This window comes from Falco peregrinus, chromosome 8, assembly GCF_023634155.1.
Source record: "Falco peregrinus isolate bFalPer1 chromosome 8, bFalPer1.pri, whole genome shotgun sequence".
Classification (NCBI taxonomy): Eukaryota; Metazoa; Chordata; class Aves; order Falconiformes; family Falconidae; genus Falco; species Falco peregrinus.
The window spans coordinates 10,026,266-10,039,468 of NC_073728.1; the positions used below are offsets into that span (position 1 = coordinate 10,026,266).

The window sequence follows — 13,203 nt, forward strand, 5'->3', positions numbered from 1 at the left end:
CAATAATTCTGTATTCAGTAAAGGGTGAATAATATAGAGAAACAAAGTCTTTAGACCACTATTTAACACCAAAACCAACTCCAGACCAAACAGCAAACAATTGTCACCCATTGGACTAACAGCTGCCTCCTGTGTAATGTTATGTGATGTGTAATTAAGCAAATAAATCTTGCTGTTGGATAGTAACACTGAGCAGCTACCTTGGCCCCACCACAGCTGACAGTGCAGACCATTTGTTCAAGTCACTTTTTAAAACAATGTGCCTCCTGCACCCTCAGAATTCCTATCTTATAAAATACACTGCTTCTATCACAAGGTAATCTTGATCCTGGCATTTCTCAAGTTTCACATTAATTTACAACCTTTAAGTTCTTTCAGTATACTCTCCCGCTGAATAAAATGGGTACGTATTGCCCTTTGAGATGTTCAGAGGCACTGTAAGGCTACTTATTAATGCGCTGGCAGAAAAATCACATACCCTTCACATTTCTTCAATGCTGAGAGCAACACTGTCCAGCTTGGATGTAAAGTAGTTAAATGATAACACCTCATTGTATCTCCAGAACTGAATCTATAGTGGTATATTTTCCAAATATTTTTTGTTTTCCATTGGCCTTATTGAAACTGCTATTGATTTTGGACTGTTGCTGTTGTAGTGGGGTTTGCTTGTTTTGTTTGTTCTAATATGTTATGATAATAACTAAATATGTAAAAAAAAAAATGCATACAAACTAGAATCCTCTCCAGCTTCTGTAACTCACATATGCAATGCTACGTTGTGATTAATCGTATTAAGTACATTTTCTAAACAGTAACCAGAAATACAAAAGGTGATGACAAGAGGGTGTTTAAGATATTCATGAATGCTACACAAGAATACAAGTACATGGAGATGTTGGTTACCTTGCATATGAAAAAATAAAAGTAAATTTAGTTAAAAAATTGGTTACGTTGTGATCCATCCTGCACACTAACCACAGATGGTTCCCTCTCTGAGACTGTTCACAGCATACAGAATTCAAAGGACATATTCCTTTGTATTTCTGATATCAAGTATAATATTGAAGATCATTGCCCTCAGCGGGCTGAGTCCCAGCCAGCTCCATCACCACCTCTTATTGCAACATCACAGGCTAGTTTCAGAAAGAGTGGGGGAAAGAAGAAAATCCACATAAAATGCAATCATGATTAGTCATGTAATTAATTTCTCCTCATTCACAAGTATGCCATATAGAAAAGTCCACCCCTAAGCTGAGCTAAAGAAAAGCTAAGGCAGAGTGTAGCTGAAGCAGGAAGATTTATACACAATTTTTTTCATTAAGTTATTTCAGATCTGAGTGTGGTCAAGCATTTATGCCATGAATACCATTCAGATCACTAAAGTTAGCAAGGACCATCCCCAATAATGCCATCAGAAGTCCAGTAACTTATAAACTCGTTCTTGGTAGTAGCTTTTTCTTAAGCAACTCCCATCCAGTGCATGTCATACTGACAACAGATAGTACCACTTAAAAACAAAAGGTAAGATCTGTTTGTCTACATTACATTTGCAATGCTAATTACTTGAAAAAAATAAAAGGAAAACCAAACAAAAATCTTCCATGAGTTGGGAACTTACTATCTCTGACTTTAGTCTTGTTTGCTGATACTGCTAAACTTTTCATAAACCCCTTCTATCATTATTAGCTATAATTTAAATAATTACTGGGCAGAAGAAAAAAAAATGCTCAACTATGGCTCTGTAATCTAGTAATTAAATCCACCTATAAGATGCTAAACAACCTGCTTCCAGCGTCTACGACTAATAACGCAGTCAAGTATTTTACATAAGGTGGAATAACACCACCAGGAGAGACTGAATGATACATCTGGAAATTAAACCACATTTTGATAAGGTCAGAAAAATCCACCCAAGCTTTTCCACAGACAGAAGTCCCAAATGAGTCCCATGCCCAACAGGCTATGAGTAAAACACAGGATATATTCTCCAATCACCATTGATTTCTGGAGTAATCTGGCTGTTTGACTTATTTCGTCATGGTTATTATTTTTAGTTCACTCAAACGACTGACTGAATAGTTTGGACTGACCAATCCATTACTGTCTAGGAAAATGATGCAGGAACCTGGTGGATCATTTTATCCATTGCTGTTGCAGACAAGCACATCATTCAGCATCACTCGCTGATGTATCATGCGCCATTTTAGGATCACTCAGGCTCTCTGGTTTAGCTTGTTTGGCAATTCTGGTATTAGCTAGAAAATGCTACGTCAGCATGAATCAAACACCCACAAAGCCAGGGTCCCGAAGATATTTACCTCAGACCGGGTCCCACACTGCATGGCTAGCGGTAACCGAATGAGCTACACCCCAGCAAGGCCAGGTTTGGTGAATGATACTGCACCGTTCCCCTCCGATGCAGCGCAGAAAATGCATTCCTTCCCACCACTCATCAAGTAAATGAAATACTGCTCCATAACAAATGGAAATTAATATGCTTGCATTTCTACAAGGTACCTATTCAGAACAGGCTTTGCCTTTTCAGCCTGTGCATGCGGATAGTGCCTGCTATGCCTCGCCCCCTGTCCCTAGGTAGGCGGCACAGGCACTCACTCCTCAAACAACAGGAATTGCAATAGTCTCGTTTAGCTAGATATTTTCCCATCTTTAGCTAGGTGCGACTGCATCCTGTTGCGTTATGCCTCCTTGTGATCATCCATTCCAATTTGGTATCTCTGCTGCGTGCTAACTCCTGCAGAGAAAATTTTGGATTTTATCCAAATTATGGAAAAATTTGCCCATTTAGATTACCTGAAGCTGATAACCTTTCTACTGGAAAGTTCCCATCTGGCTAGAAATATTGCTACTGCATTTCTCAGGGATGAGATTCCTTTGCAAATAACCCAACATTATACTCCAGAAACAAAAATGCAGAACTTCTTCAAATCTTCCTGAACAAAAAATGAGCTCTTATTCCAAATTAAACACATAAATAGAACAGTGGTTAAATTTGTCTTTGGGAAGCTGCCAAAAATGGACAGTGTCAATGCATTCTTTTTCCTCTTGGAAATGAAAATACCTTATTTAATGGTACAAAAGAGAGATCTGTGAAATCACTATACAAATGGTATAGAATTCAATGGCAAAGTTTTCTGCCATTTGACTCAATATATTGATATTATCATTCCACAGTATGTGGGTCATTATGACAAAATATCATACTATTATTTTTGTTTAATGATTCCTTAATTATCTAACATATTCTATGAAGCATTATATTTCATGCACATAACATAAAAAATGTATACATAATTTGCAATATACCTATATATATTACATTATATGTTGTTGTATTATATAGTATCATATTGTACTACCTTTGAGTAAGAATGATTTCCCAAGCTAGGATCTCGGGCTATGCTGCCCCATGAATGCTTGTCTGTGCTTTGGAATTGAAGATTAATATTGGCTTTAAAACAAACGAAAAAATGTTTTACAACAGTGCCTCTTCAAATGAAAATGCATGTTCACTCATAATATTGCTGACGTGGTAATACATGGTCGATGATGAAAAATAACTGGTTAATTCAATGCTTTGTGCATAGTAAGCAGTCCTGTCAACACAATGAAGTTCTGAGGCAATTATAAGAAGACTTAGTAAGACTGGTTATGAAACGCAACTACAGAATTAGAAAATAAAAGAACAAACATTAATGGAGAATAAACATCACTTGAACATACATTAAATTGCTAAGTCTTTTACCCCCAATGATCAGTTCTGTATTTTATGTAATATTTTTTCCATTAATCGTGAGTTTTGTTATTGGACATTTTTCATTCTATATAAATGGACCATTAGTCTGAACTGCCAATCTAGTCCATGGAAAACAAGTGTATTGATCATTGGCACCACCAGGCATCTCTTATTTAAAATTAACACCTATGCTGTTTCACACATGCCATCTGACTTCAGAAGCAAAGGTTAGAGCTATTTCAGCATAAACGATATTTTAGGTAGAAAAAGTTGTTTTAGAATCCTACCAGAGTGATCAAAGATGACCTGTTTGGCAGGATGTGGGCCTGCATCTATGGATAAAATAGGGGCCGACTTCCGAATGTCCCAGAGCTTCATCATGCCAGAGGAGTCACAGGAAGCAATTGTATCACCCTGTAAACATTGGAAACAAAATAAAGGCATCACTTTTGTACTTCTACAAAGAAGAAAGCATATGACACAGGGCTGGATACCTGTTGATGCCACACATAGTAACTGTACGCATTTACATAAACGTAAGTTATTAGAAGTGAGGTTATTACAGCCTCTTAACAACCATCTTGACTTGAATCGCAACAATACAATACAACATTTTCAGGAGAAACTGTAAGTAAAAAAAAAAAAGAGGGTACTTTGAATTCTGATACCAATGTCTGCTAAGAACATGGCTTGTGATTACAACTTTTCTTCTCACAGAGACACAGGAGTGGCCCTTTAGCTCTGATTTTTGTCTACTCATGTTTTCAATGGAAAGTATGAGATTAGAGCAGAACAGACACTCTTTCATTGCTATATATTCACTAATAGCCATGCTAAGGACAATCTCATTACAGTGAGTCAGAAGCACACAGGAACTATCTATGCAAGGAAAGATAGCAGGACCATGTCTGCCATGCCTCTCTTCAATATTAACTAAAAAAACCCCAACCCAACCCAACCCAAACAACAAAAAAATTAACCTAAAAAGGTGACAGAAGTACTTTGAATATGTAGGATATGAACAAATGCAAACATCAAGGAAGGCAGGGTAAAAGTATGTCCATACATAACTTTGCTTAGCTAGTTTCTGCCACCATTACAGGAAGAACCCCCCAGCTACCCATGTAGAAACATTTACCTTTCATTATAACCTCCTAAATAAAGATTCAAAATCCCAAAACCAGCTCAGCTGGTGTGCATTCAAAGTTATCAAAGTCAATGTCTTTTCCAATTTATGCAAGAGTGTAAAATTAGAATAAGGGATACTGTTTTGAAGGAGAATCACAATGGTATGGAACTACAATGCAGATAAACATGGGCCAGATGCTGCATCCATTACTTTTTTTATATCAAATTAATCTTTACGTCTTTCACACAGACAATACCTACAAGAAAACGTATGGGGTTATTTAGCAAGTAGAATACTTAAGACCTCAAAATATCCATTGACTTCTCAAGTAAAAAGTAATGGCCTGCAAAACACTATCATGGTATATGTATAATGAAATCTTTAGGTTCATTTGGAGGAGACCTAGAATGTCAAAACTCCATTCTGACTTGTTACAGGGACTAATACAGAGTAACCCGAAGAAACAAAGCAATCGTTGCTTGGAGAATTCAGCCAGCAATGTGTAAGCTCTCAGCACTCAGTGTTTTGCAAAAAGGCTCAGTAACTGTAACTACATCCCACCTCAACATAGTGGTGCTGAGCATTATGGAAAAGCTGTTTGTTTAGGTATCTTGCCAGCTGTACCCACCTAATTGTCTTGCATTTCAAGCAGCATCTTTCATGAAGTTCAGCCTACACAAATAACAAGGTCAAGCAGGCCTTTCCGGAAACAAACACAACAAAACCACCAAACACAACAGCTACACTCTGAATAGTGTATGGCTTGAACTGGATCTCAATAAAGCAAATTTTTAGGGGGGGGGGAAAAAAAGCATCATCATGCATATGAGACTGGAAGAGCCACCAGATCCAGTCCCTTACTCTTACATGTGATGCTTTCATGTACTTGCCACGATGAATGTACTGAATTCAAGAACATCAGCAGTTCCCGCATTCATCCCGCTGCCGCTGATCTAGAACCTGCCTGCTCTTGTGTTTATAAAACTTTCAGCCCCTAAGTATAAAATGAGAGTTTAAAACTATTTGTTCACAACTGATCTATATCCTTTATGTTAAATATAAGGGTTTGTTTGTGGGTTTTTTTTTCCTCAGAAATACTTCTCTTCTGCCCTGTGTCTGACGCATTTCACTTACAGGATCATTCAAATTCCCCCTTGGACACAATTTTTTATGCTAAATAGCTAAAAGCTCTTCTTTCTCTCCTCCCCACCCTTTTCAGACAGCATGGAGTCAAGATTAACTATGAATGTACCCATCACTGATTTTTATAAAGCAACTTTTGCTTTTTTGCTATTGGGCAACCAATTTTGGAAGCTCACTCTGAGATCCCTGTAACCTTTCAGCGGGACCTCTCTTTAAGTCAATAAATTCTCCCTAATTACAGCAAGTAATTAAGTAACTCAGCAGTTTTGAACTAGATCAATGGGCAGCCCATTTGCTTAAGACTGCACATAAACTGCTCAGTGTAGTTGCAGAAGACACTCTGTGACTCCTCCTTATGTCGTCAACAGTTGTGTCCATGGATTTTCAAAACGACATTTCTCTCTTAAGTAACAGCATGGTCCAGCTAATAAATCATATTAGCATCAAGAATGCTTCACTGAAATAGATAATAAGCAAACATTGATCAGAGACAATCCCCGCCACAAAGTGACTGCAACTGTAGAACTGACTTTGACATTCCCACTCGCCCCGATTAAGAGGTCGTTACTAGTTGAGTAATTATGAGGAGAACGATCTAATCTAATTTTATTACACGTTCTTCCTTCTATGAATTAATTTTGCTACAGTAGCTGGCACACCACAAGAGAAGATCCACACCCCACCCTCTTTTAATCCTCCATCCAATTTTCTGTCATACCTATTTCTTCCCATTTCTACTACAGATCCCCAAGAAAAACAAGGGTAAACAACCCTCCCCTCCCACAGGAATCTACACAATCTAATCGTTACTATGTATCAGATACATTGAACCACCGAACTTACTATTTAAGCTCTCTTAGAATTACAAGGTGATTCGTGACTACACCAGAAAGGATGAGCCTCCCCCCCACCCCGATCCTTGCAGGTACTATTTGATCAGCAGCAGTGCTCTAGAAACCCGGTCCGGGAGCATCACCCTGCTGTGCTAGCTGCTGTATAAACAAGCCAGAGACGATGGTCCTGCTCCAAAGGGTTTACAACCTTAGCAGCAAGATCAACCACTTCTTGCTGTCAAAATTCTGCAGACTTTTTAACAATTTCCTCTCAGATGCCTGGTATAAACATATTGTGCATAAAACGTAACACCCAGTAGTGTATTTCACCTGATTTCCATGAAAAGGCAATAGACCTCATCTGCAAACAGAAGTAAGAAAACATAGGGTCCTGATGGTAACATGTCAACATAAGCAAACAGTTATTTTATCAGCCTCAGCATACTCTGTCTACATACTTATTATTAAATGCACTAATTATTATTGATACCTAGGCAGCTGCTACACTAAACCCAGGATTTTGTTAATGAGCCAGCTACTACATTTCATCACATCTTTGCTTGGTGTCATCTCTCTATTACATACCTTTTCTAAATCAAGTGAGCTGGAGATGTGGGATAAAAAATTTTCAGTAGCAAGAAATAAACCAGGAATGTAATCAAGCTTAAGGATAAATTGAAGCTACATGCCATTCAAAGTAAAAGAAAGGGATAAGTCATATGTTAAACAAAGTCATTTGCAACTGGCCAAGGGCCATTCTCAAAAGCTTTAAAGCTTAATCGCTTTGAATTCTCCTGTGAGCTTTTGGATTTTTCCTTCCTTTCACAGTAACTATTTCAGTTGTTCATGGAAAAGCCCTCCTAATTTTCCTAATTCCCCTAATTTTGCTGAGCTCACTGCCTGTGATGAGCTTCCTATCAGCCAGTCCATCCCGTGGAGGTGCTTCCTTGGTGAAGTTCCTTTTCTGAACAAAAGGGTTTTCTGGTGCTTAAGGAAACCCTTACTAGGACATACAAAGTGCTGGTAACTTGAATTAACCCTTAAAACTTAATTTGCTGATGCATTCTCGAAGTCAAACCACCAACACCACATTCAATTCCATCAACCACCCAATATCAAAAGGAGGAGACAGTAAAGATAAAGGAGAAAATGTGCCAAAGCAGGCTCCTATTGTACTGGTTTTCATTCACACCACATTTTATGCTGCAGCAGCCACAGCTCAGTTCTATTACTTCCTCTAAACAAAGACCATGTAGAATGATTCATAAAACCGGGAAGACTTGCTTCCTATTCTATATAATCAAGTTGACGCTTTTTTGTGTGTGCACGCTGAAGTAATTAACGAATTTATACAAGGATTCAACTAGTCTGGATTCAACGAATGGCTCCATTCCAGGCTCCGCTTAAAGGACTTTGCAAGTCCTTTAATTGCCTTTAAAGTTCCACCCTCCACTCTTTGCCTTCCCTGCTGTCTTAACGAACATCTTTATATTACAGAAGATCTCCCATTAGTATGGGTATGCGCAGCTCCATATGCATCACAATCCCAATCTGAATTGGCACTTTCAAATCATTGTAACACAATTAATAACATCAGGGTTTAACAGATTTATAACATTTCCAGGAAGTTTTAAAAATCAGTTTCCTTCTTTCCTTTTTTTAAAATATTTTTTTCTTGTGAAAATTAATAATGATTAACAGTGGGACTGATCACTAGGTATACTTTAGGCAAATATTTCTGGAAAATCATTGTTTCACACCAGGCATAGGAATAAAAATCTGAATAATTTTGTCTCTTGCTTATGAACTTACCTCTGGATTTATTGCTGAAAGATCAATAATATATGAGCTGCAACAAGCAGCTTTATCTAATTTAGACTGTGATAAACTACTTCCAGGAGTATCCTCTTCAAAGTTTAATTCTGAAGGCAGGTCAGTAGTTCTTTCATTACTTTTTGCAAATATTTTTAAAAAGACTAAATAGAGAGTTAATGGGCAACTCATTTGCACTGTGACAAGTTCATATCAAATCAGTCAAGTTTACTGATTTGCAAGTCAGTTTTTAAAGAAGCTGTAGCTATATGAAGTGTATTTTAAGGGACACTTACAATGACTAGACTAAGATTTTCATCAGCCTCAGTGGAAACAGATTGAAGCTCTAGGCATCTTGAAAGAAGCTTGATAATTATTTTCCATTTCCATTACTATCGGGAATCTGGTTGACCTCTGGCATAAAAAAAGGGCTGATGAGGTTGTTACTGGTCTTGCCAGACTTGTTACTGTTACGAGTCTCTGAACTAAGTAAAAAGAGTTCTGTGTAAATAAAGCATGGTGGAAACTCCTTGCCATTAAGTGCCAGTAGACAAAGTGGCCGCATGAGGAACAGCTTCAGCTACTTCCAACTGAGACAGACTCAAATAATCTGCATCTCTAAGAAGCTCCCTGTGGGACACATCCTAAGCCACTTAACTCTACCACCATTTTATATGTGTTAAAGGGAATATTTTTAAGAAGAGGAATCATTACCTCCCACATTTACAGCATGAAGCACATCAGAAACCTGATGAGAGTTATTACCTCCGGCCTTGTTGTAATGCAAAAACTAACTACACTCAGAAAAAATAACAGGGCACGAACAGACAGCAGACAGAGTCCCATCCCTGTGTCACCCCATCCCGCAGGGTAGAATTGGGTTTTCTGAGCAGCAGCGAGCAAGGGCAGAGGGATCTCATGAGAATCCAAGCAGGGGCGGATGAATCTGCTGCAGTTGTTACAGGGAAAAAGATTTTAATGCCCAATTAAGCCAAATGAATTATGTAAAATATGTTAAAGATGGAGGAAAAATGCAGATGTAGTCCATTATTAGACTGATGACTAATCAATCACAACCCATTTTCGAAATATCAGACTTAAGTCATCCCAGTTTCAAATTAAACTAGCAACTTCATAGAAAGACATGGAATTACTTAGCCCAGCAAAAATACACGGCGACATTGATTACCACTTTGAAAATGTAGTGGTCTATTTTTAATAATTATTTTCATCAAGAGTCAGGGAAAAGGGGTGATTAAGGGTTATTTGCAGGCAGCGCCAGTGTTTTCCCATCTGCATTTTTACTAGCTTTTCCCTTTTACAGTTTCAACTTCTGCATTGTAATCAAAGTGACAAAGGATCATTTACATTTCAAAGCAACTGAACACCCAGAGCTCAAGCAACTGGTGTGTGGTCCTTACACCCTGTAGGATTTTATACAGCTTTGAATAGACACGAACTTGTGAGAAGTCAGCTCTTCTGCAGGTGAAGTGAATCCAAGATATTGACACAGCAAGAATCATCTCTCAGAGCTTCACTGTTGGTTCTTACAGAAGAACTTTATTAGCAGTTGTCAATGAACCACTCCTAATTTTGCACAGTGTAGAACTGGTACACTTTGCTCTAAGAATTTTTCTGTTGCTGCTGTACCTATTGTGATTACTGGTCTATTGTAATCCTTTGATATTATGGTTCAGCGTGCAGGTTTTGAGGTCGTACTGACCATGCATGCTCTGGAGCAAAAGCATCCTCCTACCCTAATCCAGCTCTACATGCACTGTGGACATCTGAACAAACAGGCAATACAATATCTATTATTAAAAAACATTATGGATTCAAAACTCCAAAAATCCGTTACAGGCTCTTAAGAATATCAGCACCTACCCTGCTAGCTCAAAGGAGATGCCTCAGGATAACTCATGTTTTATGCCTGTGGGAAGCAGGGATCATTCCTGTCCCAGCTCCAAATCTTTTGCCTGCTCTTTTTCCTTCAGGCACCCCAACAGCTGAGGTTCATAATGAATATAGTAACTCAAAACATACTTTAGAAACCTAATAGGGGAATTCTGTGTCAGCACTTTCTCACACATGATGCTGCAGTCCAGAGCACCGACATACTGAACACTTATTGTAACGAAGGTGAAAGAACGTTAACTCACCAGAAGTGCTGTAAAAAAGTAGGGTTCTTCAAATTAGCCACTCTAAATTATGGTCCAGAATTAAATACTTTGCAATTACTGCTGGGACCAGACCAGCTTTAGCTAAGACATCAGGACTGTCTGCAGGCACTCAGAAGCATGCAGTTAGAGATGGCAAGTTCTAGTGAGATACGGAAAGGAGAGCGATACACGCAAAGAAGCACTGACTGAGGGATGAGTGCTGTTAATGCAAACAACCAAACAGAGCAAAGGGAAAAACCAGACAGTCCTCAGGAGAAGTTTTGAGAAGGGAAATTTATTACAGAAGCGCAGAGGCACATAGATGCCTCTTTAATGTGATTAGTGACCAAAAGTCTATTACTATTAGAAAGTGCAGGAGAAACAAGTATATCGGGAGGTGGAAAAAACCTGTGGATGAGACATCTGCGCTGATAAATGAACAGGTATGTGGGCCATCGCATGTCAAGAAACTTAAAGATATCAAGATAGGATTTTTTTACTACTTCTTTTTCTCAGTGATGATTTTGATCAAGATGAAGAGTATCCTAAAACGATATTATTTCTAGGTTATTCATTTTATCCTTTCAGAGCATATGGAGGCTCATAAAGAACACCTCTTTGTGTCCTCCAAAGGAGGAGCTGCATTAAAAGTAACCAGTGCAGATGGCAGAACTTTGTTGCAGCAGAATTTCCAGTTCTACCGACTTTCAGAAATAAGGATGGTTCATGGGTCTCTTGTTTGTTTACATGCACTCTGCAGGCTTTCCTCTTGCTGTGTGAAACAGAGGGAATCTCTCTTCCCTTTGCCACATCAAGTAGCAGGAAGTGCCTTGTGGTGCTTGAGGAGAACAACACATGCTAGGCTTGCAGAAGTGCTTTGCATAAATTTACATATGAAACCCAAGATCACTGCACTCCCTGCAGAGTTACTGCTAGCCATAGTTGACATTACACTTGAAACAGTACTGCAAAGAGAGCAATATCTTTTGCAGAGAGGTTTAAAATAATCAATTTTGTTTTTCCTTTCTAACCATCAAAGAAGTGCCTTTGAATTCTGGGAGCTGTGCAGTGAGAGAGGGCCATGAATGATAATTGCCATTACCAGCTTTTTTCTGTATTTTGAGAGACACCACAACTAAAGTGAAGTCAGGTGCCATCATTACCTGATTAGACACTCCTGAGAGCAATAAGCATAACAAATTCCTAGGGTACGCCATGTTCATGTACTGGGATTTTATTGTCATTTGGTTCCTTAAAGTCTAAATAAATACATTTTTAAAAACTGGATGGCATCCACTGCAATAATGTTAAAATATAAATGTAATACATACTTTCATAAATTCATAAATTAGTAGTGTTAGTAGCAACAGATCTATTGCTGAAAAGCAAAATTGTCCATTTTAAAATGCAGAAGATCCAAGTCCATGAAAGAAAATGTGTCAGTAAATTCCATGTGCTTTTTCTTAAACAGGCACTACCAAAGGAACATGTAAAAAAAAAAAAAGTCCAACTTAATATTTGGCTTTTTATCTTGTCTTTAGGCATTTTTTAAGGAAAACTAAATGCATAAAGAAGAAATCAACAATATATAAAATGTATTCACAAAAGCTTGCCCAGTTATGAACTATGGTAAGTGTTTCAATGTTTCTCACAGTTTCAAGGTATTTCAGTGAAAGAATGGTCAGTTCAACAAATCTCATCCCATTATTTTGAGAACCAGCTCAAAAAACCCAGCTAAATATTTGTGGTGGGTTGACTCTGGCTGGAGGCCAGGTGCCCACCAAAGCTGCTCTGTCATTCCCAGTCCTCAGCTGGGCAGGGGAGAGAAAATACAATAAAAGGCTCATGGATTAACATAAGGATAGGGAGAGCACTCAGCAATTACCATCACGGGCAAAACCGACTCGAGTTGGGGAAAAAAAAAAAAGTAATATATTGCCAATCAAATCAGAGTAGGGTAATGAGAAAATAAAACCAAGCCTTAAAACTCCTTCTCCCCAACCTCACCTTCTTCCCAGGCTTAACTTCACTCCCAAATTTTCTCCCTCCTCCCAGTCAGCAGCCCAGCAGCGCAGGGGGACAGGTTATGGGGGTTGTGGTCAGTTCACCACGTGCTGTTTCTGCCCCTACTTCCTCCTCAGGGAAAGGGTCCTCACACTCTGCCCTGCCCCAGTGTGGGGTCCTTCCCACAGGAGACTGCTCTCTATGAACTTCTCCAATGTGAGTCTTTCCCACAGGCTGCAATTCTTCACAAACTACTCCAGTGTGGGTCCCTTCCACAGGGCGCAGTTCTTCAGGAGCAGCTTGCTCCAGCCTGGGCTCCTCTCTCTGTAGGGCCACAGGTCCTGCCAGGAGCCTGCTCCAGTGTGGGCT

General features: G+C 38.8%; 1 protein-coding gene across 1 annotated transcript in view; it reads right to left on the reverse strand.

Annotated features, from left to right (window-relative positions):
• SPAG16 (sperm associated antigen 16) overlaps window positions 1–13,203 on the reverse strand; it is a 411,444-nt gene that overhangs the window by 102,817 nt on the left and 295,424 nt on the right. The window contains exon 16 of the mRNA XM_055812042.1: window positions 4,042–4,168. Coding sequence (XP_055668017.1) covers window positions 4,042–4,168 — 127 coding nt within the window. The remainder of the gene's footprint in view (window positions 1–4,041; window positions 4,169–13,203) is intronic.